The sequence below is a fragment of the Miscanthus floridulus genome, chromosome 4 (genome assembly GCF_019320115.1).
Source record: "Miscanthus floridulus cultivar M001 chromosome 4, ASM1932011v1, whole genome shotgun sequence".
In the NCBI taxonomy this organism is placed as follows: domain Eukaryota; kingdom Viridiplantae; phylum Streptophyta; class Magnoliopsida; order Poales; family Poaceae; genus Miscanthus; species Miscanthus floridulus.
Genome location: NC_089583.1, coordinates 72,904,634 through 72,925,386, shown reverse-complemented (window position 1 = coordinate 72,925,386; position 20,753 = coordinate 72,904,634). Strand labels below are relative to the sequence as shown.

The 20,753-nt window shown below is 44.6% G+C and overlaps 1 protein-coding gene and 1 pseudogene across 2 annotated transcripts; one reads left to right on the top strand and one right to left on the bottom strand.

Moving 5' to 3' along the window:
- The first annotated feature begins 670 nt into the window (after positions 1–670).
- On the top strand, positions 671–2,942 carry LOC136551722 (homeobox-leucine zipper protein HOX25-like). 2 transcript variants are annotated; one of them, XM_066543258.1, is made up of 4 exons: positions 671–1,013; positions 1,119–1,234; positions 1,315–1,763; positions 2,308–2,942. In XM_066543258.1, the coding sequence occupies exons 1-4, from the start codon at positions 994–996 to the stop codon at positions 2,680–2,682; spliced, it is 960 nt and encodes a 319-aa protein (XP_066399355.1). In that variant the 5' UTR covers positions 671–993; the 3' UTR covers positions 2,683–2,942. The 2 variants fall into 2 exon arrangements, with proteins under 2 accessions (XP_066399355.1, XP_066399356.1); XM_066543259.1 differs by lacking the exon at positions 1,119–1,234 and having other exon boundaries at positions 671–1,054.
- Positions 2,943–18,597: 15,655 nt separating this feature from the next.
- Positions 18,598–20,401, bottom strand: LOC136551721 (UDP-glycosyltransferase 90A1-like; annotated as a pseudogene).
- Between the last annotated feature and the right edge of the window lie 352 nt (positions 20,402–20,753).

Here is a 20,753-nt window from a genome sequence, read left to right as displayed (position 1 = left end):
GGCGAAAAGGAAAAGAAAAACACAAGTTGCATCAGTTCGCTGCTGGAAATAGGACCAGCAAATACATCGGCTACTTACCAGTTACCACAAATTGCCATGCATGTCGCATGATTCCTTCACACCCTCAAATAATACTTGTATCACTGCGACTGAATCATTAGCTGGTTTTATACGGACGTGTCGCCCTGTCATGACGCTGACATATATAACTGTGTTTAGTAAGCTCGCTAACTTGTTAAGGTACATCAGAATTCAGTGCGTGGTGTACCATTACCACCAGAGCCATTTCTTAATTAGTCTTTTAGTTTTCCAAAGGGTGCTTTTAATTTTGTGTGGAGCATGAGCATGAGTTTGACGTAGTTAATTGATCTTTGTCATAGCACATGACCTCATATAAATCATACGAAAATTTGAATCCCAATCAAAGTTTCCAAGGATTTTATTAAACTATTTTCTGCAAAATTTATAAATTCAGCCAGCTGAAAAATACTTATTATAAAATACTAATGTATAGAAGAAGACGAATATACCTTAATCCTCCATTCAGGAAACAACAAATTAAACCACCTTATCACCAAATAAAAAGGGCATTTCGGTCATTAGAGACCCGCACCCTGCGAATGCCCTCCTATAAATTCCACCCCTCTTCCAAGCTTCAGAGTTTACCGGTTAACCCACACAAATTGCCGCCACCGTACCAGCCCACCACCGCACACGACATCCTACAACCCCAGCCTCACTCCACTGGCCCGCATCTCAGATCACTGGACGGCACCACCGGCCGGCCAGCTTCTCCGGCCACCGTGCACCGCGCAAAACTTGCACTGACGAAACCTACCTTCTCATCCGGCGGCGGGGCCATGGGGTTCTCGCTGTACCCCACCAAGTCGTCGACGCGCATGCCGTGGAGCACCAGCTTCTTCCGCCACAAGTTCCCCGCCGCCGCCGCGGCCTCCTTCTGATCAGGCTAGCTCCGGCCGCCCGGCGACCTCCATGCCGTGCTTCAAGAAGAGGTGGAGGAGCATACATACAGACGTTCAGTACATACATACACGTACGTGAGTGTGCGCGTACAATCGACAGTTTTTTTTCTGTTTCCTTTTTTTGGTTCGTGTTAGTCCTTGGCGCATGGACTACGCGCGTAGCATGATCAGCAGCTCCGCCGTGCCATTCCGTGCTGCCGGCGATGGCGGCGGACAGGTGTTTCTCGTTGGCGGCGGCGGATTCCTTCGAGGTCAGTGATCGGGATGGATATCTGATCGAAGCGCTACTTATTTCTTGGAATGCGTTGCCATGTCCTCTCCTCATATGCAGGATTGCCGTTGGTGGGTGGCGCCAGCGCTGATGCTGGTGCGGCGGACGGCCGGCGCAAGCGGCCGTTCCAGCTGACGGCGGCGCACGAGGAGCTGCAGCTGCAGCTCCAGCTGGAGCTGGGCGACGACGAGCTGTGCGGCCTCGACTACGACCTCCACGGGCCGCAGCAGCAGGAGCGCACGAAGCGGCGGCTAACGGCGGAGCAGGTGCGGGAGCTGGAGCTGAGCTTCGAGGAGGAGAAGCGGAAGCTGGAGCCCGAGCGGAAGAGCGAGCTGGCGCGAAGGCTCGGGATCGCGCCGCGCCAGGTGGCCGTGTGGTTCCAGAACCGCCGCGCGCGCTGGAGGACCAAGCAGCTGGAGCAGGACTTCGACCGCCTCAGGGCCGCGCACGACGCCCTCCTCGCCGACCGCGACGCCCTCCTCGCCGATAACGATCGCCTCCGCTCACAGGTGAAGATAATCCTAGACATCCTAGAATTCGTAAAGGTTGGTTAAATATGGTAATCGAATTGGTAGATTTATTTGTTTGAAAAGGAAATTGACTAGATGTGTATGCATCTAGCATCTTTAGAGATGAACTTCGGGCGTTCCTAAACTTGCCACGCCGCAAGCATATTCTCCTACTAGTGATGTAATACAGCCGTGTAGGCTAGGCCTAGCATCTAGGGGTATCGATTAACAAATTGAACAGAACAGCAGAGACTGCATGCGCGATGATAACAATCCGACCGATGAATCAGGTCAACCTCTAATCATAATCAAGAAATTGAACCCAACATTGATTAGTAGGGCCACTGTGTTCAGCCAGATGTAGACACTGCATTATTTGACATGTCACTGGCAGTTGCTGTTCATGTATGTTTCGGTGCCTGATCAAGTCAAGAAAAGAGTATCCTTTTGTGTAATCATACAGTCCATGTAAACCCCCTCAAAAAAGTTTCTATTTCATCAGAGTTATATATATATTTATACATATCGCCATTCGTATCACCAGGTGATCACGTTAACTGAGAAACTGCAAGCGAAGGAGTCGTCAGCGTCAGAGCCGGAAGAGCAGACAGTTGCCGTTCAAGAGACGGTCCATACTCTTTTCCAAGAAGTCAAGCTCTACTCCGAGATCGCCACCGGCAGCGCTGCAGCGGCGGCGCCAGGGACCAACGACAGCCCGGAGTCCTACTTCGCCGGGGCGCGGTCGCCTCCGTCGTCGCCAGAGGACGACGACTGTGGCTGCGGCGTCGACGACCTCACCTTCTTCCTCCCAGACGCTCTGCTCGCCACGGCCGTGGAGCAGGGCCTTGGGGGCGCTGCTGAAGAGGATGGGGCGCAGCTCAACAACTGGGCATGGTTATGGAACGATCAGCAGTATTAGGGAATGCATGCATGCATGACTAAGACCATAGCATTGCAGTGCAGATTTGGTTTCGAGCTCTGCTGATGTTGATGCGGTATGTTCTGCTAATTGGCAAGGTGGTTGATTTATGCGTCGACATTGTTCACCGTGGCATTTCTCACCCTGCTGAAAGTGTTCGTGTATTACTCTCACATCAGTAATGTTTGCAGTGTGCCAATGTTTTGTTCGAAACATGGCCAAAGTTGGGCCGCGTATGTAACTAAATTACTTTTCATAAATGGGCCAAGGCCCTTGTCTTGACTCTCAGAAAACATGGACCTTTCCTGGGCCCAGGCCCCAGGCTAAGGAACTATTACCACCACCACGATCAGTGACGGATGCAGAACATGATTGAAGGAGTGCTGATGTCTTCTTCTTCCCCCCTCTCTCCATTTTTCTTCTTTCCTCCACCTCTTCTTCTCCCTCACCCTCCCCATATTTCCATTCATGCACCTATAGGGGGGTTGGAGCCCCCCCCAGCCCCCCTGTAGATCCACCCCTAACCACGATTGACATCATCTCGGGATCGTAAGGCAATCGATTGCTGGTATTATTTCACTCGACTGAAATCCATGAAATGTGTTAAAATAACCCACTAATCCATGATAGTCCACATATAGTCCCTCCTAACCTAGGTTAGCTTCACCAAATCTCTTCACTTTTTCTAGTCTCCGCCCCCTCCCTGCTTGCTACAGGGACAAATACATGCAAGACCTATCTGGATGCAGTGGTATTCACCTCCCATATGTGTTGAAGTAAATTGGGTGCAAATGAAATTAGGTTTCACTCTAATACACATGAATTAAGTTCGATGCAAGTGCATCCAAACAGACCAAGTTGGCAAGACAATGTTGTGTGATGCGTCCGACTTCTCCATGACCCCTAGCTAGGTGACAGCTAGCAGTGCTTCTCCATTTGGTTTGGGCTTGTCAGGCTAGCTATGCCGACCGAACTGGCGTGAGAAGATTGAGCCTCCGCCATGCCATGCCTAGGCTCTCAGATTAGCTCTTGGACTGGCACAATAATAACCAGTTTCTTACGCCAGTCTTAGTGTGAGTTTTATCCAAATTTAATAAGCTATCACATAGGTGTTTTTATGACATGACAGTGTTTTTAAGAAAAGAAAGAAAAAATACTCTTGACACGATTACCAACTCTAGATGAGTCATGAAATTAAATGTCCATGAAACTCTAAAATAAAACTATGCATTGAGAATAAATGTTTCATACATGTTTCATTTTATTTTATATCATGTTGTAGTCTTGTAAATAACGTTATAAAACTCTCCATTGAAAATAACCTTACCCAACCCGTGATACAGGCCCGATATTGTGAGGACATGCATGATTGGCCTTACGGCGAACCAACTATTTAGCCATCTCTAGCACTCCTTTTCCTCGTTTTTTTGAAAAAATCCAAAAGGGCCCTGTTTTCATGCTAGGATTACTACTACATAGATTGTTTTCACATTTTAGGAGTTATTCATATAATAAACCAGCTCTAGAAATTTTATATTGCATCGTAGCTTTTGAATCGCACATAAAGATCAATTTCTAACGGCAGTGGACTTCATAAAACAGCTTGTGGAAATCCAGACATTTTCAGGTGTGCTTTGCATAATAAAACTACACATCGAAATCATATTTTTAAGGGCGTTCTTATAACTACCCCTAAAAATGGGTAGATTTCTAGTTGTAATCGACTATAAATCAATTTTTTGGGGCGGTTAAGTGATGAGCAAATAAATTCATTATTTTTTGAATGAAGAACAAATTTATATAAAAAGTGTAGATCTTGATTTGACATAAAACTTTGTAGTTGACTGGTTTTTTATTTGAGATCATTTAGGGGCCTAAATCTATACATTTTAAGTTCTCAGATTTTAATATCCATGAATTTCAACCGACATCGAACGGAGACACTTCCTATTGTTGATGCAAAAGTGGATCTGCAAACACAAAGGGCTAATACCCGAATCGATATCCAAAGCGTGCCAGTCGATTTGACCTGCTAATCGACAAGGATGAAGAAACGAACACTTTGGTCCTGACAACAGCGATACGCCCGGAAGTCACGGCCAAGAAGTGCTCACGCGGAACTCGAGAATCGCCGAAGATCGCACTGAAGCGATGCAGCTCGCCGAATCAATGAGAACTCGTAAAAAGAAAAGTATGCAAATTGACGAAGTCGCCGAAAAGTAGATGCAAATAGGAGTAAAAGTTGGTTTTGATATTGATTGATATATATTTCTTACATTGCCCCTTACTCCATATTTATACCCTGATCTAAAGAGACACAACCAAACACAACTAGGACACCAATCCCATATCTAAGGAAACACGTGACTCTTACATGAATCATACTCTAACTAATATAAAAAAAAGGAAATCAACTTCTATCTATTTCCCTGTCCGCCTCAATTACGATGGAAATCTCACCGTCCTCCTTCCCATCGGCATACTCCCTATTTCATCGGCAGTAGTCTTCAAGCCTTCCTTCATCGGTATATTCCCTGTTTCATCGGCAGTAGTCTTCAAACCTCCTTTCATCGGCATCGACAATAACACCTCTAACTTCATTGGCAATGCCCGAATCCAAACCACCCTTTCCATCGACCATCACCAGCTATCGGCAACTATCTTCACAAGCTGGCTTCCATCGGCTATCAAAGTACACAGTAACCTCCCCCTCACCGATTAGTCCATTCCGATCACCATCACGTACAAAAAACGGTGTCAACACATGCCCCCCAATTTCGGAATATAAAACCATTAATGTTCCGAAATTTACTCCAGATAACACTTGCCTTTGCCCGATTATTGTAACTCATTCTCCAAGCCAAAACTTGATTTGTCATCAAATCCAATCAGATCTAATCTTGATTTACGCATTTCAGTAAATGTCGCACAATCGCCAACCACTCTTGCCTTGATTATGGTTAAGATACCGAAACAATAACCCATCGGCAAGATCTTAACATGATAATGCTGCCATTTTCAGAATTAAAATATCCTGTATCGATATCCCTTCTAAGTCATGATTACTTGTCATCAACTCATCTGCACAATCCCCTGATTATCGCGCGAACAGTTACTATATCCCCCTGAACTGTCTCGACCTATATGCGCGCGACATAGAGATAAGTCCAAAATACCCTCACTCCGGGCGGCTTATAAATAGATTTCTCCGAAACCCTCATTTTCTACCTTCAGCCTCCAATCCTTGGCACTTTCTCTCTCCGGCGGCGACTCCGACGAACAACCGCGCGACCTCAACCAAGAAGAACTCTTCTCCGGTGCTAACTTCAAGTTTCCCCAAGACCATGGCCATCAACTTCAACGTCCCCGCGGTTTGCTCCACTTCCATTACCCTTTACTTTGATCTTTTCGCAAATTCATTCAGTTGGTGATTTTCCCTTTTTTCTATTCTCTGGATTCTATAACCTTAGGAACTGCGCAACAAATTAATTATCCCAACCGATCAGCCGCACGTCCAATGCCTCGGACCAATGGGCAACCCAGATCCAACCGATCTGATCAATGCAGAGGTTAACAGAATCCCCTTTAGAGCCCAAAATTTCTCCCTGAATTTGTGGAAAGACACATTCCGATCTTGGCCCAAAACCACCAAGGGGTGGAAAGACTGGTACTTGAGAATTAATAACTCGATGCAAGTATACTGGGCAGAACGAAGATTAGACCAATGTATCAGGCTCTCTATTGCCGATATGCAGAAAAATGAATCAATGATAATTGCAGCTGCTTATTTCTGGTCAGATACAACCAATACTTTTATGTTTGGACATGGCCCAGCTACCCCTACCCTTGCCGATGTCCACATGCTTACTGGCTTGGACATCTCAACTGCCGATGAAGGCTCCCTCTATGGTAGAAAGCCTGAATATAGAGTGAACACCCGTAACATCGGCGGTTGGACAGGATATATTCAAGAACACCAGAAAACCGGGACACCTAGCCAGAGGGAACATGCCACATTTCTGAATATGTGGTTAGAAAAATTTATCTTCTGTGGTCGATCAGTAGGACCAACCAACGCCTTCCTCCCTGCAGCTGAACTTCTAGCTAATGGCGCAAGGTTTCCTCTTGGCCGATACCTCCTGAGCTCCACTTATCATCTTCTTCACCAAGTGTCTCAGAAGCTTCTGCTTGGCGAACCCATCGGCAACCTGGGAGGCCCGTGGTGGTTCATCAACATGTGGCTGAATGCCCATATGCACAAACGTTTGCAATGGGACTTTTTTGCTCAACAATTCCCACGAGAAATTCCTGAAGATTATGTGCTCGGGGATGATGAATCGGCAACACGCTCACCCCTCAATTTTGGTGAAGCCATAATCGTCCTCCCTGGAACAGAAGCCAACGAAGACCAAATCGGTAGATTCTTTCAAAGCTTCTATAATGGTCTTTCTCGTGATCATAGGGCCTGGGTACCTTATATCGACGAAGAAAACAGATTCCCCCTCCTTTTCAACTTTGCCGATGACACTCTGAATCAAGATAATGAGCTTATGATGGCTATCATCACTCCCAGGGCAATTCCAGTAAACACATTCGGCAGCGGGAAAAAACACCAACATTACATATGAATTTTACAACCCATCGGCAGTATCCCGCCAATTGGCTTTTGGGCAACTGCCAATCAAACTCTGCTTTGCCGATGTGATCAAACCCAGGGAAACAATCACCTGCGGAACAGACTGGAACAAGGTAGTACAACTTTCTCCTGATGCCGATACCACAGATGTCGATATATCCACCTGGACACCAATATCTTTCATCACTGAGTCATACAAGCAATGGTGGCGAGAGTGGAAAGAGCAACTGTTCGCGACTTCTGTTCACACATATCGGCACATGATCGATTCTGAATATGCAATCCCTGACGACGCGGTAAGTTTCCTTGAACCCCCTTCTGCTTTTCCTTTCATTTATCAGTAACTGATTCCCTTGTAACAGGTTAACAACCCAGCACCATCGGTGAGCAAAAGTGGGAAACCCTTCAACCTCCGGCCTGTCTCCCCAACATCGCCGATCGGCTACAACGCTCCCACCTTAGCCGCTTTGACTCACCAGAAGATTCTTACTAAGACCATCACTTCTAAATCCAAATTGGCTAAATCCAGGGCCACCCCATCGGCCGCTGCTACAACCTTGGTCAAAGCCTTTAAGGTAACAACCTTGTTTATTTTCACTTATGCCGATCACAAACTATATTAACCTTAATCATCAGGGGGTAAGAGCTGCTACGGGATCGTCATCGGCAATTCCGCCGATATCAAGCACCACTCCTTCAGAGGTAGCCTCTTGACTTTACATTTTATCTGTTAAATATCATATCTTACACTTGTTTTGCAGCAACAATTGGGTACATCGGCAAACGTACCAGATGCCCAAGCTTCACAATCAAGTGTCGATACCCTCCAGCCAATCGTTGCCGATGTCCAAGCAAAGCGCAAAGCTCCAACAAATACTGAAGCACAGCCAAAACGACAAAGGTCTATGCCGATCCCTACATCTGCCCCAATGTCATCGGTCATCACACCTCAAGAGCCCACCACCGATGAAGTCACAGAGGATATCCCATCGGCAAGCTCAGCCGATCCACACGACATACTCCAGGTTGCTTCCTCCAGTCAAGCACAGGAAATTGCCTTGAAACAGGTAAATCGATTAACTTATCTGATTTTACAATACTCATACCTAACCCTGACTGATCTCCTTGTCTTTCTTTCAGGAACAAGATTCTCCGAACAGCCTATTTTCCTTTGCCATTGACATTTCTGACGACGATGGAGAGGAAACAAGTTCTTCCCTTGCACTGGGAACAATATCGGCAGAGACTAAATCCAAGTTGGAAACCCTCCTGAACTTGCTACAGCAAAGTACCACCCAACTGGTAGATGACTCGGACCCCGCAAAGGCAATTTTCAAAACAATTCGTGGCCAGGTCCCTGCCGATGTTGAAGAAATACTCTTCCCAGCAGCTCACTTAGAAAGCCGTCAACTGCAATATCAACGGGCTGCTCAGCGCATTGCCGATAGAGCAGCTCAAGCTCAACTTAAAGGAGAGATGCTACAACTGAAACAACTCGCTGATGAGAAGCACAAGGGCATTGTCAACTTGCAGACTTCGGGTGCTGCACTTAAGCAGAAAATCTTGGATCTATCGGCAAGGAAAGCAGCTCTATTGGCTGAATTGAAAGAAATCGATGCAGCCTTAACTCATGCTCAACAAGAAGAAAGCCAGCTACCCAATACCGTCAAAGCCCTTCAGCAAGAAAGAGATATCCAAGCTCGCAAAGCTTTAGCCATGAAGAAGAAACTCAAGCCTGTGGAGGGTGCTGCCGATGACGATATCAAAGAAATGGAAGAAGCCGACCAGATTCGCCTGCGTGCGATATTAGCTATCCAGTCCTTGCTGAACGTGTAATCTTATTTATTGTATCGGCACTTTATAAGACATTGATACTCTTGCATAATTCCAGCCGATAGTATTGTTATCGGCACTTATACTCTTATGCATCTGTCCAGATACTAGGGTAATATTTTTTTAAGTATTTTCCATTTAACGCTCTGGGAAACACAACCCCTTCGAGGGTTTCTAAAATATATGCATTACCAGGAATAGACTGATTTATCCGATATGGACCTTCCCAATTAGGAGACCACTTTCCAAACTTTGAACTTTTAGTCCCAATCGGTAAAATCAATTTCCAGACCAGATCTCCATCGGCAAACTCTTTTACTTTCACCTTCTTGTCATACCATCTAGCTACTCTTTTCTTATTTTCTTCAATACTAACTAAAGCCTTTAACCGATGACCCGCCACATCTTCCAACTCATCTTTCATAAGAGTATTATACTCATCGGCTGTCAGCTGATTTTGAGAACGTATTCGTCTAGAGCCAACCTTAATTTCCCAAGGCAACACTGCATCGTGTCCATATACTAACTGATAAGGCGTTACTTTGGTTGCATCATGGCATGACATCCGATATGACCATAAGGCTTCATTTAATACTGTATGCCACCTCCTAGGATTTTCTTCAATTTTGCGCTTAATGAGTTTGATGATCCCTTTGTTAGAAGCTTCAGCTTGACCATTAGCTTGAGCATAATATGGAGAAGAATTTAAAATTTTAATTCCCATACCCACAGCAAACTCATCAAATTCTCCTGATGTAAACATAGTGCCCTGATCGGTAGTGATAGTCTGAGGAATACCAAATCGGTAAACAATATGCTCTTTCACAAAATCAATCATATTGACCGATGTCACCTTTTTTAAAGGAATTGCCTCAACCCACTTTGTAAAATAATCGGTAGCAACCAGGATAAATTTATGTCCCTTACTCGATGGCGGATAAATCTGACCAATGAGATCAATAGCCCATCCCCGGAACGGCCATGGTTTGATTATAGGATTCATAGCCGACGCAGGCGCTCTTTGAATATTACCAAACCTTTGACACCCCTGGCATCCCTTAAAATATTTAAAACAATCTTCAAGAATAGTCGGCCAATAGTACCCATTCCTTCTGATCATCCATTTCATCTTGAAAGCCGATTGATGTGCCCCACATACTCCTTCATGAATTTCACTCATCAAGCTTTTCGATTCATCATTGTTAACACATCTGAGTAAAACTCCATCTACAGTTCGATAATATAATTCATCATCGAGGAGCACATATTTGGTAGCTTGGAACCTTACACGTCTCTCAACCTTTCTACCTGGATCCTTTAAATAATCGACAATCTCTTTCCTCCAGTCATCGGTATCAACTGCCGATGTTAGCACTTCCTGAATAGGCTGATACCCTGAAGCATGCTGAGCTAGTCGATTAGCTTCCTCATTATGCAATCGAGAGATATGTTCAAGACGAAAATCTCTAAATCCTTTCAATAATTGCAAACACTTTTCATAATACGAAATCAAGGCTTCACTTCGGCACTCATAACTTCCAGCCAATTGATTTATAACTAGCATAGAATCACCAAAGATTTCAACAACATCGGCACGTATCTCCTTCAGCAATTCTAACCCTTTTATCAAGGCTTGATATTCAGCTTGATTGTTTGTTGCTGTAGCAACAATCGGCAATGAAAACTCATACTTCTTCCCTTGAGGTGAAATTAACACAATGCCGATACCTGCTCCTTCACCACATGTGGACCCATCGAAGAAAAGTGTCCAGGGAGCAATCCCCAGAGAATCCACCGTGTTACAATGCTGAGTGACAAAATCAGCCATCACTTGCCCTTTAACTGCCTTAGTTGATTTGTAGCGTAGTTCAAATTCTGATAATGCTAAAATCCACTTGCCGATTCTACCACTTAATATCGGCATCGACAACATATACTTGACCACATCGTCTTTGCATATGACCGTACATTCGGCAGATAACAAATAATGCCTTAATTTGATACAAGAAAAGTATAAGCACAGACACAATTTCTCGATAGCCGAATACCTCGTCTCAGCATCCACTAATCTTCTGCTCAAATAATAAATAACACGTTCTTTCCCTTCAAATTCTTGAATAAGAGCTGAACCGATAACTGCATCATCAGCTGACAAATATAACCTGAAAGGCTTCCCATGTTGAGGTGGAACTAGCACTTGTTAATTGCATCAATAGACTTCCTACTGATTTCAATGCCTCGCTGATGCACCATAAAACCCAAGAATTGTCCTGCCGATACACCAAATGCACATTTATTAGGATTCATCTTCAATCCATGCTTCCTTGTGCACTCCAGTATCTTTCGCAGATCGGCTAAATGTGCTGTGATATCTCCAGACTTAATCACTACATCATCAATGTAGATCTCCACTAATGTGCCGATGTATTCATGAAAAATAAAGTTCATAGCTCTTTGATAAGTAGCACCGGCATTTTTCAAACCAAACGTCATGACTATCCACTCGAACAACCCCACATGACCTGGACATCTGAAAGCAGTCTTGGGAATATCTTCCTCAGCCATGAATATTTGATTGTAACCTGCATTACCATCCATGAAGCTAATAATTTGATGTCCAGCCGCAGCATCAATCAACAAATCAGCAATCGGCATTGGATAACCATCCATTGGTGTGGCTTTGTTGAGATTCCTGAAATCAATACAAACGCGAAGTTTTCCATTTTTCTTATAAACAGGAACCACATTAGAGATCCACTCTGCGTATCGACATTGCCGAATAAACTTTGCTTCAATTAATTTAGTTATTTCGGCCTTAATGTCAGGAAGTACATTAGGGTTGCATCGGCGCGCTGGCTGCTGATGTGGCCGAAATCCAGATTTGATAGGTAACCGATGTTCAACTATCGATCGGTCTAATCCAGGCATCTCAGTATAATCCCAAGCAAAACAATCTTTATATTCTTTTAATAAATCTGTTACTCGCTGCTTACACTCGGAATCTAACTTAGCACTAATAAAAGTAGGTCTTGACCTATTACCATCACCAATATCTACTTCTACTAAATCATCTGCCGATGTGAACCCTTGACCTAATTTCCCATCATCGGCAAACCTATCCATTAAAACTCCTCTTCAGAACCGACTGCTTGGATCGGTGGAATTTCATAATCAGCAACTCTAAGGAACTCTTTTTCCCAAGCCTCTCCTGATATGCATTTAGTTCGCTCATAAGTATCTGATTCTGCCGATGCGATGATATAAGAATAATCACCAGGGACGATCTCAATCTTATCCCCAATCCACTGTACGAGGCATTGATGCATTGTAGAAGGAACACAACAATTAGCATGAATCCAATCCCTCCCTAGAAGCAGATTATATGCACCCTTGCCGTTGATAACAAAGAACGTCGTTGGCAAGGTTTTGCTGCCGATGGTCAATTCCACGCACACTGCCCCTTTAGCCGGTGACACATTGCCTTCAAAATCTTTCAACATCATATCGGTTTTGGTCAAGTCTTGATCCCCCTTACCAAGTTTCCGATACATCACATAAGGCATAATATTAATCGCAGCCCCTCCATCAATAAGTACCTTAGACACAGGCTGCCCATCAACTCTGCCCTTCACAAATAAAGCCTTAAGATGCTGTCTCTCGTCATCGGTAGGTTTCTCAAAAACGGCCATCATCGGATCTAGTGTTAACTGAGCTACTTGATCAGAGAGAACAACTTCTTCCTCATTATCAGATAGTGCCAAAAACTCCATCGGCAACATGAATACCATATTAACATCTGCCGATGGACCCTTATTTTTGTGTTTTACCTGCCACTGCTGATGACCAGGCTTTTCATTGGAGGAATTTTCCTCCTGGTATAAATCCTCCTGACGCTCACGCTGCATCCTCCTCCTCTGCGTCTTTGTCAGACCCTTTGGGCACCATCGAGGAAACTTGGTTTTCCAAACCGGCTGATAACAAGTCCTAGTTAGTTCTACGCGACGTATATTAGGGTCCCTGTAGAATATCTCCTCATCGGGAACTCTTGCGTTTGCCATCTCCTCAAGCTCCTCTTGATTCCTTGGAAAATATCCAGCGCGTTTACCAAGCCTCTCATGTACACTAAGTCTGCCCCCCAGCCGATCATGCACTGATGCTCTGCCTCTGATCGGCTCGTTGATAGACAAACCCTGATTACCACGTTGAAACATCCTTTCTGAACGATTGACTCCGTAATAACCATTACACTCAGGGCAATTTTCAACAGTTGGCAATTTAATACCTTCTTCCCAGCAATGGATGAAGAACGGACATCTCCAATGATCTTTATGTCGATTCCACTCTTCCTGACGTCTCATTTCTTGCTGTTGCCGATATCGGTCATTATGTTGACGCCAACCCTCCTGCTGCCTTCGATGAGTAATCACAATGCCAGATCGAGGAGGTTTTTTGGAACTACTGCTTTCCCCTAGCAAACCCTTACTCTTTGCATCATCGGTAGTTATCCGATGTTGGGGGTCTACTGACGCGTTTTTCTCAGCAGCTTCTGATGTCAATACCTTGGTCTTTCCTTTGGCATCCAACATATTTGCTGGAAAGGGGTGTTGATCAATTTTCATCGGCTTCTGGGCCTTGGAAGTACCAAACTTAATCCTCCCAGATTCAATAGCCGATTGTAACTGTTGCCTGAATACCTTGCACTCATTTGTACTGTGTGAAGTTGCATTGTGCCATTTGCAGTACAAGATCTTCTTCAACTCTTCTGCCGATGGGATCACATGATTAGGTGACAGCTTAATTTGGCCCTCTTGAAGCAAAAGATCAAATATTTTATCGGCCTTGGTGATATCAAAGGTAAACTTTTCTGGTTCTTTTTGACCAAAGGGACATGATATCGGCTTTTTATTCTTAACCCACTCAGCTAAGCCGATAACTGGTTCTTCATCAGAGTCAGAATCTCCTACCTCTTCAACAAATGATACCTTTTTACTCCAGTTCTTTTTAGGTTCAAAAACCCTAGTGTCCTGATCAGAGATCCTTTGCACAAGATGACTGAGGCTTTCAAACTCCTGAGAAGCATATCTGTCCTTAAGATGCGGCAATAACCCCTGGAAAGCCAAATCGGCAAGCTGCCGATCATCTAGCACCAGGCTGTAGCACTTATTTTTTACATCTCGTAGCCTTTGTACAAAGCTCTCTACCGATTCATCATTACGCTGTCTCAATTTTACTAAATCGGTAAGCTTCTTTTCATGGATTCCAGCAAAGAAATACTTGTGGAATTGCTTTTCTAGATCAACCCAGGTAATAATAGAATTTGGTGGCAATGAAATGAACCATGTAAATGCTGATCCAGACAAAGATGATGAAAATAATCGAACTCTTAACTCATCTCTGTTAGCTGCCTCTCCACATTGAATAATGAAGCGATTGACATGTTCCATTGTTGATGTATCATCTTGCCCAGAGAATTTAGTGAAATCCGGTACCTTGTACCGATTTGGGAGAGGAATTAAATCGTATGCAGGAGGGTATGGAGTCCGATAAGAATAAGTATTGACCTTGGGCTTTATCCCAAACTGATCCTTCATAATTTCTGCTATCTTATCGGCCCAAAAAGCATCAGCCTCCTGCTGACGAACCGGTTGAATTTCTACAGGTGCCTGCTGACATCCCTCCACATATCTTTGTGGCCCACGATCTCCAGCAATCGGCATATTTGCCGTTACTTGTGGTCCATTAGCCTGTTGGAAAGGATTCATCGGCTGGACTGCCGATGCTTGATTCTGGAAACCAGCTTGCATATGACCTTGTTGAATCCCTGCAACCTGCTGATTTCGCTGAACTGTATGTTGAACAGGTAACTGTCCTGACCAATCATTATTAGAACTCATCGGTGCAAAACTTACCGATGGCTGGTAATTTGCTGATATTGTTGGATAATTAAAACCGGTTTGAGGTATGAACTGAACCCCAGTTTGACTCATAGCAGGGGCTTTCTGCTGCATCGGCAGTAAGCTCGCCGATGGACTTGAATTGAATGTTTGAACCATAGGCATCTGGAAACCTCCTGGAGTTGGTTGTACAGAAGTAGTTGCGGCATATTGAGGCACTTGAGCCATCGGCGAAACGGCCGATGATATAGGCGCTCTTCCTGCTGCATCAAATACTTGAGGTAATCTAGGATTGAAAGCAGATGACTCTGGAGGCATGCCATATCCCCACCAATTAGTAGGAATCTGGCTATTCTGAGTCACAGGGCCTGACATAGCTGATGCCGATAGATCTGTATTAAGCTGAACTCGTCCTCCCGGTAACACCTGATCTGATTGTATCGGCGTAGATTGTATATTAGGTGAACCTGCCAATACTGGAGGGGAAGTAACTTCTGTACCCACAACGGCCGAAGGAGCCGATGGAGCTTTGATAGATGCCGGCTCTGGTTGATGATAGGCAGGCCCAACGTAATGTGGTGCCGGTTGTCCTTCTTTGAGAGTTCGAACCACAGCATTATGAACAGTATTGGATAGCACATTGGAATGATTAATCAAAGCATGATTTACTGCAGAATTAACCATCTCTTGAAGTTTACCAGGATTGGAGTCAAAGGTAACCTGCCGAGGTAACGGCAAATCTTGCTTCTGGATGACTTGTCCACTCTTGTTCAAGCTAAACGATCTCAGACAAAGCTGCTTGTATTCTTCTACAGCCTTTTCCATAGCCTGCCTCTGTTCTTCCTTGAGATCTTCTTCTGATACTGCGATGATGTTCCCTGGATCGATCTCGGAATTGAACATATTGATTGATTGGTCCCACTGGGCGTGCCAAAAGATGTGTTGATGCAAAAGTGGATCTGCAAACACAAAGGGCTAATACCCGAATCGATATCCAAAGCGTGCCAGTCGATTTGACCTGCTAATCGACAAGGATGAAGAAACGAACACTTTGGTCCTGACAACAGCGATACGCCCGGAAGTCACGGCCAAGAAGTGCTCACGCGGAACTCGAGAATCGCCGAAGATCGCACTGAAGCGATGCAGCTCGCCGAATCAATGAGAACTCGTAAAAAGAAAAGTATGCAAATTGACGAAGTCGCCGAAAAGTAGATGCAAATAGGAGTAAAAGTTGGTTTTGATATTGATTGATATATATTTCTTACATTGCCCCTTACTCCATATTTATACCCTGATCTAAAGAGACACAACCAAACACAACTAGGACACCAATCCCATATCTAAGGAAACACGTGACTCTTACATGAATCATACTCTAACTAATATAAAAAAAAAGGAAATCAACTTCTATCTATTTCCCTGTCCGCCTCAATTACGATGGAAATCTCACCGTCCTCCTTCCCATCGGCATACTCCCTATTTCATCGGCAGTAGTCTTCAAGCCTTCCTTCATCGGTATATTCCCTGTTTCATCGGCAGTAGTCTTCAAACCTCCTTTCATCGGCATCGACAATAACACCTCTAACTTCATTGGCAATGCCCGAATCCAAACCACCCTTTCCATCGACCATCACCAGCTATCGGCAACTATCTTCACAAGCTGGCTTCCATCGGCTATCAAAGTACACAGTAACCTCCCCCTCACCGATTAGTCCATTCCGATCACCATCACGTACAAAAAACGGTGTCAACACCTATAAAGTTGTAGTTCTTGACAAGATCTTAAATTTCTTGTGGGTTAATAAGAGGGGCTCATGCGAGCCAAGTGTACATGGTTCCATTTCTCATGGACCCACTTATGCGAAAAAATAGGATACTTAAGACTAGCGACACCCTTGCGGTACCCTAGGGCACGCAATTTTTTCTTATAATTTTCTAGCGTGGTTTAATAGTTTTTGTGATTTTTTAATTATATTTCTAAAAACTTAGTCGAACCATTTCTAAGAATTGATTTTCAGATGCAGTTGCAAAACTGTTCCAAAAAATGCCTCATTTCTACATTCAATAGTGTACTAGTGGTTTTAAAAACCGCTACTAAAAAATTAATTTTGTATATGTCTAAAAATTGTTTGTATGGTAGTGGACCGCAATAGTTCCCATGCTCTTGTTTTTTGAACTTTATAAACCCGTAAGAAGACGCAATACACATTATATTAATAGTTGAGATCTCTTTGGTATCAACCAGGATAGCCATAATCTCATAGTCCTAAGCACAATTGATTCTCAGAGTTGTTCTATTTTACTCGACTGGAATCTAGGAATTGTGGAAAATGTGTGGAATGAGGTATCACTAAGGTTAAAAAAAAAAGCAAACTACATCCCACTATTACTTTGAAAGTGAGTCCCTCGGGTAATTTTACATTCATTCTCATTAGTACATATTCGGTTTTCTGTTTTAGTCTTACCAAATCCAATTCATATATTTGTTTTTCAATAGTACACATTCAGCTTGAAAACTTGCTCTTGCTCTCAGTGGACGAAGTAGAACTTTCTTTACTAAAGTACTTTAGAAAGCTTTCAAAAATTGGCTAGCTGGATTGATTATCCCTTGTTGGGACTGGAGAGACTTGTGGAATTGGAGGGGCACTAGATCCAACTGAATATGTCGCTGATAGCAGAAAAGGAGCTACAGCTAAGGATGGAATCAAATACGGATAGCACTATTTACCACATTTTAATTCGAATTCTGATACAAATACGGATATTATTGGATACGAATACAAAACGAATGTCTCGAATTCGGATACGCATTCCGATATCTATTAGATTTTGACGATAACATATATCTATTTGTCAGTCGATAATTTTAGTAGAACAAAATTATTGTGTATGTAGAGAGTATAATTATATAACCACCGCAGATAACGACAACTCATAAAATAACATATATAATTATTTTAATAATTAAATATATTAAAACCCAATAAAACTAAATAATATTTATAAATAAATATTTTAAAATATTAAAAACAATTTCATCAATATATGAATAATTAAAATACTTAAAATTAATATGATTAGCTATTGTAAAACAAACCTTTATATACCATTAATAATAATAAAAATTATATAATGGTATTGGCCACATAATAGATAAGTTTTAAACAGTTTAAATGTACATATCATTTGTTTACTCTATCCGTTTTAAATTATAAGTCGCTTTGATTTTTTTTTGTACATTCAATTTGTTACGTATCTAGATATAATAATATGTATAGATACATAGCAAAATGGATGAACTAAAAAAGTTAAAGCGACTTATAATTTAGAACGGACGGAGTATTAAATTTGATATTATTTATATTACTAATTAGTCATAGATATGAGCTTAGATGGTTTTATAGGTAATTTGTTATTTGCGGATACGGATAGTGTCGAATGTTTCATATTTTTTTTTGAATATGAATGTGGAATCGGATAGAGATAAATCATAGAAAACGAATGTGGATACATTCACTTAACATCCATATTAAAATTGGATACGGATATCCATATTTTCTCTAAAACGAATACATACAGATATCGGATGTTTCGGACATTTTAACATCCGGATCCATCCTTAGCTACCGCAGAGTTTCAGAACCAAAAGTAGCAAAGCAAATATCCAACACACCAACGTTTTTTAAAAATTTATTCCTCATTCTACGGTAGTATGCATGCACATGCACATGCACACGTTAGTTAGACCTCCGTTGGCTTTTCCGGTCATGCATTATCTACCACACACAGCTCACTAATCATCTCCTCAGCCTCCTTCCATGACGACCCACCATCGGACACAGCTAGCTGAGCCTGTGCTGCTATCTCTGTCACTCTCAGTGCCATCGCCGTTCCCTCCTCCCCAAACATCAGCTCCTTGACCGCCCTCGTGATCTCCTCGCGCTTAACAAAACCTCCAATCGCTCCATCGCTGACATGGACCCTAACGCCGATCCGCAGCTCATCGACGACAAACTTTGCGTTGATCAGCTGTTCAAACTCGCACGGCCATGCTACCAAAGGGACACCAGCGGCGACACTCTCCAGCACTGAGTTCCACCCGCAGTGGCTGAACGCATGGGTGCCGGAGGATCTGCCGTTGATCCATCCATTCTCTCACCACCTTGCCTCGTCCAACAACACGCTCCTCGTACCCCGTGCCAAGATTGGCATTGTCAGGGCGCACTGCCCACAGGAAGTTCACCCCGGCCCGGTCTAGCCCGTCGGCCACCTCTTTCAGCTGCGCCTGTGAGATGGCCGCCAGTGTCCCCAGTGAGATGTACAGTACAGACTTTCCGGCGGCCGCCATGTCGTCCAGCCACTGCATCCAGGAGGGCTTGGTGTGGAGTTGTTGACTGCCGGTGCCGGAGAAGGAGGAGGAGGAGGAGGACTGCTGGGCTAGCCATAGCGGGCCGATAGCCCAGACCTTAGGCCCGATGTGCTGGTTCCAATGCTCTATGTAGCGGCCCTCCAAGTCATGGAAGGTGTTGATGATGAGGCCGCGGCTCGCCGCGACGGCCGCCGCCATCTTAGCCTCCAGGTCTATCATCGGGAGCGAGAACTGGAGGTGAGGGAACTCCGGCACCGTATAGTACGTGGTGGTAGCGGCAGTGGTTGCGTCGTCGAACTGCGGCGAGGAGGCAGGGGCTCCCGGCTTGTCCCGCACGCACGCCTCCCGGACGACGTGCCCGAACGCGGACGTGCCCAGGAACGACACGCTCGGGACGCCGAGCGCGGCGGCCGACGCGTGCGCCCAGTACAGGAACGCGTCGGCGACGAGGAGGCTCGCTGGCGGGCGCAGCGCCGCGAGCTCCTCCTCGAACCGCGGCCGCAGCGCCGACGTGGCCTCCGCGAACGCGGCGAAGGACGACGCCGACGAGACGCCCTCGGCGGCCTCCCCGCCCGCGGGCGCGTGCCCGCCGGCCTGGTACGCGAGCTCGAGGACATCCGCATCGTCGCCGGCCCCGCCTCGCCGCAGAGCGGCGCGGACGAAGGCGGCGTTGCCCGGGGTTGTGACGAAGGTGACGGCGGCGAGCCCCCGGCAGCGCAGGAGGCAGGCGAGGTCCAGCAGCGGCATCGTGTGGCCTTTCGCCATGAGAGGGAAGATGGCTACGTGAGGCCCGTGGAGGGCTTGGCAAGAAACAGGAGGTGTAGCCATGGCCGTTGTTGCTTCTCTTGGCCTGCTTCTTGGGCTTGTCATTGGGTGGTTTTGTGAGCGTCCCCGAGCTTGCTACTGCTACTCCTAGACAGCAACAGATCATTCGCCTTGCAACATACTCCACGAGGACGAGGTTCACAACTCACAAGCTGTACAGTAGTACTAGTAATTAATTAAGACAATGGTCCTCGGTCCTCCTCTCCGTAATTAATCCTTTAATCTATTCTTGATTATCGGCATTTGATCACCTAACAGGAAGAAAATTCAAAATCGTATGAGACGTTGCCACGCTTGAGTCTGGCGTGCGGCACCACCCTCGAATCGTAAACACTTTGTATGCATCTAAAATGATCTGAACGTGAGGTTGCACAAACCAAATGTGAAATCCACTAACCAGTCCTAATTCTTTCTTTTTCATATTCTACATCTGCTTTACAGACTATATATTATTATACAATGCTTCTATCCTAATCCTCTCCTTGATGCTTGCTTTTCGTACGTATCCTCATGA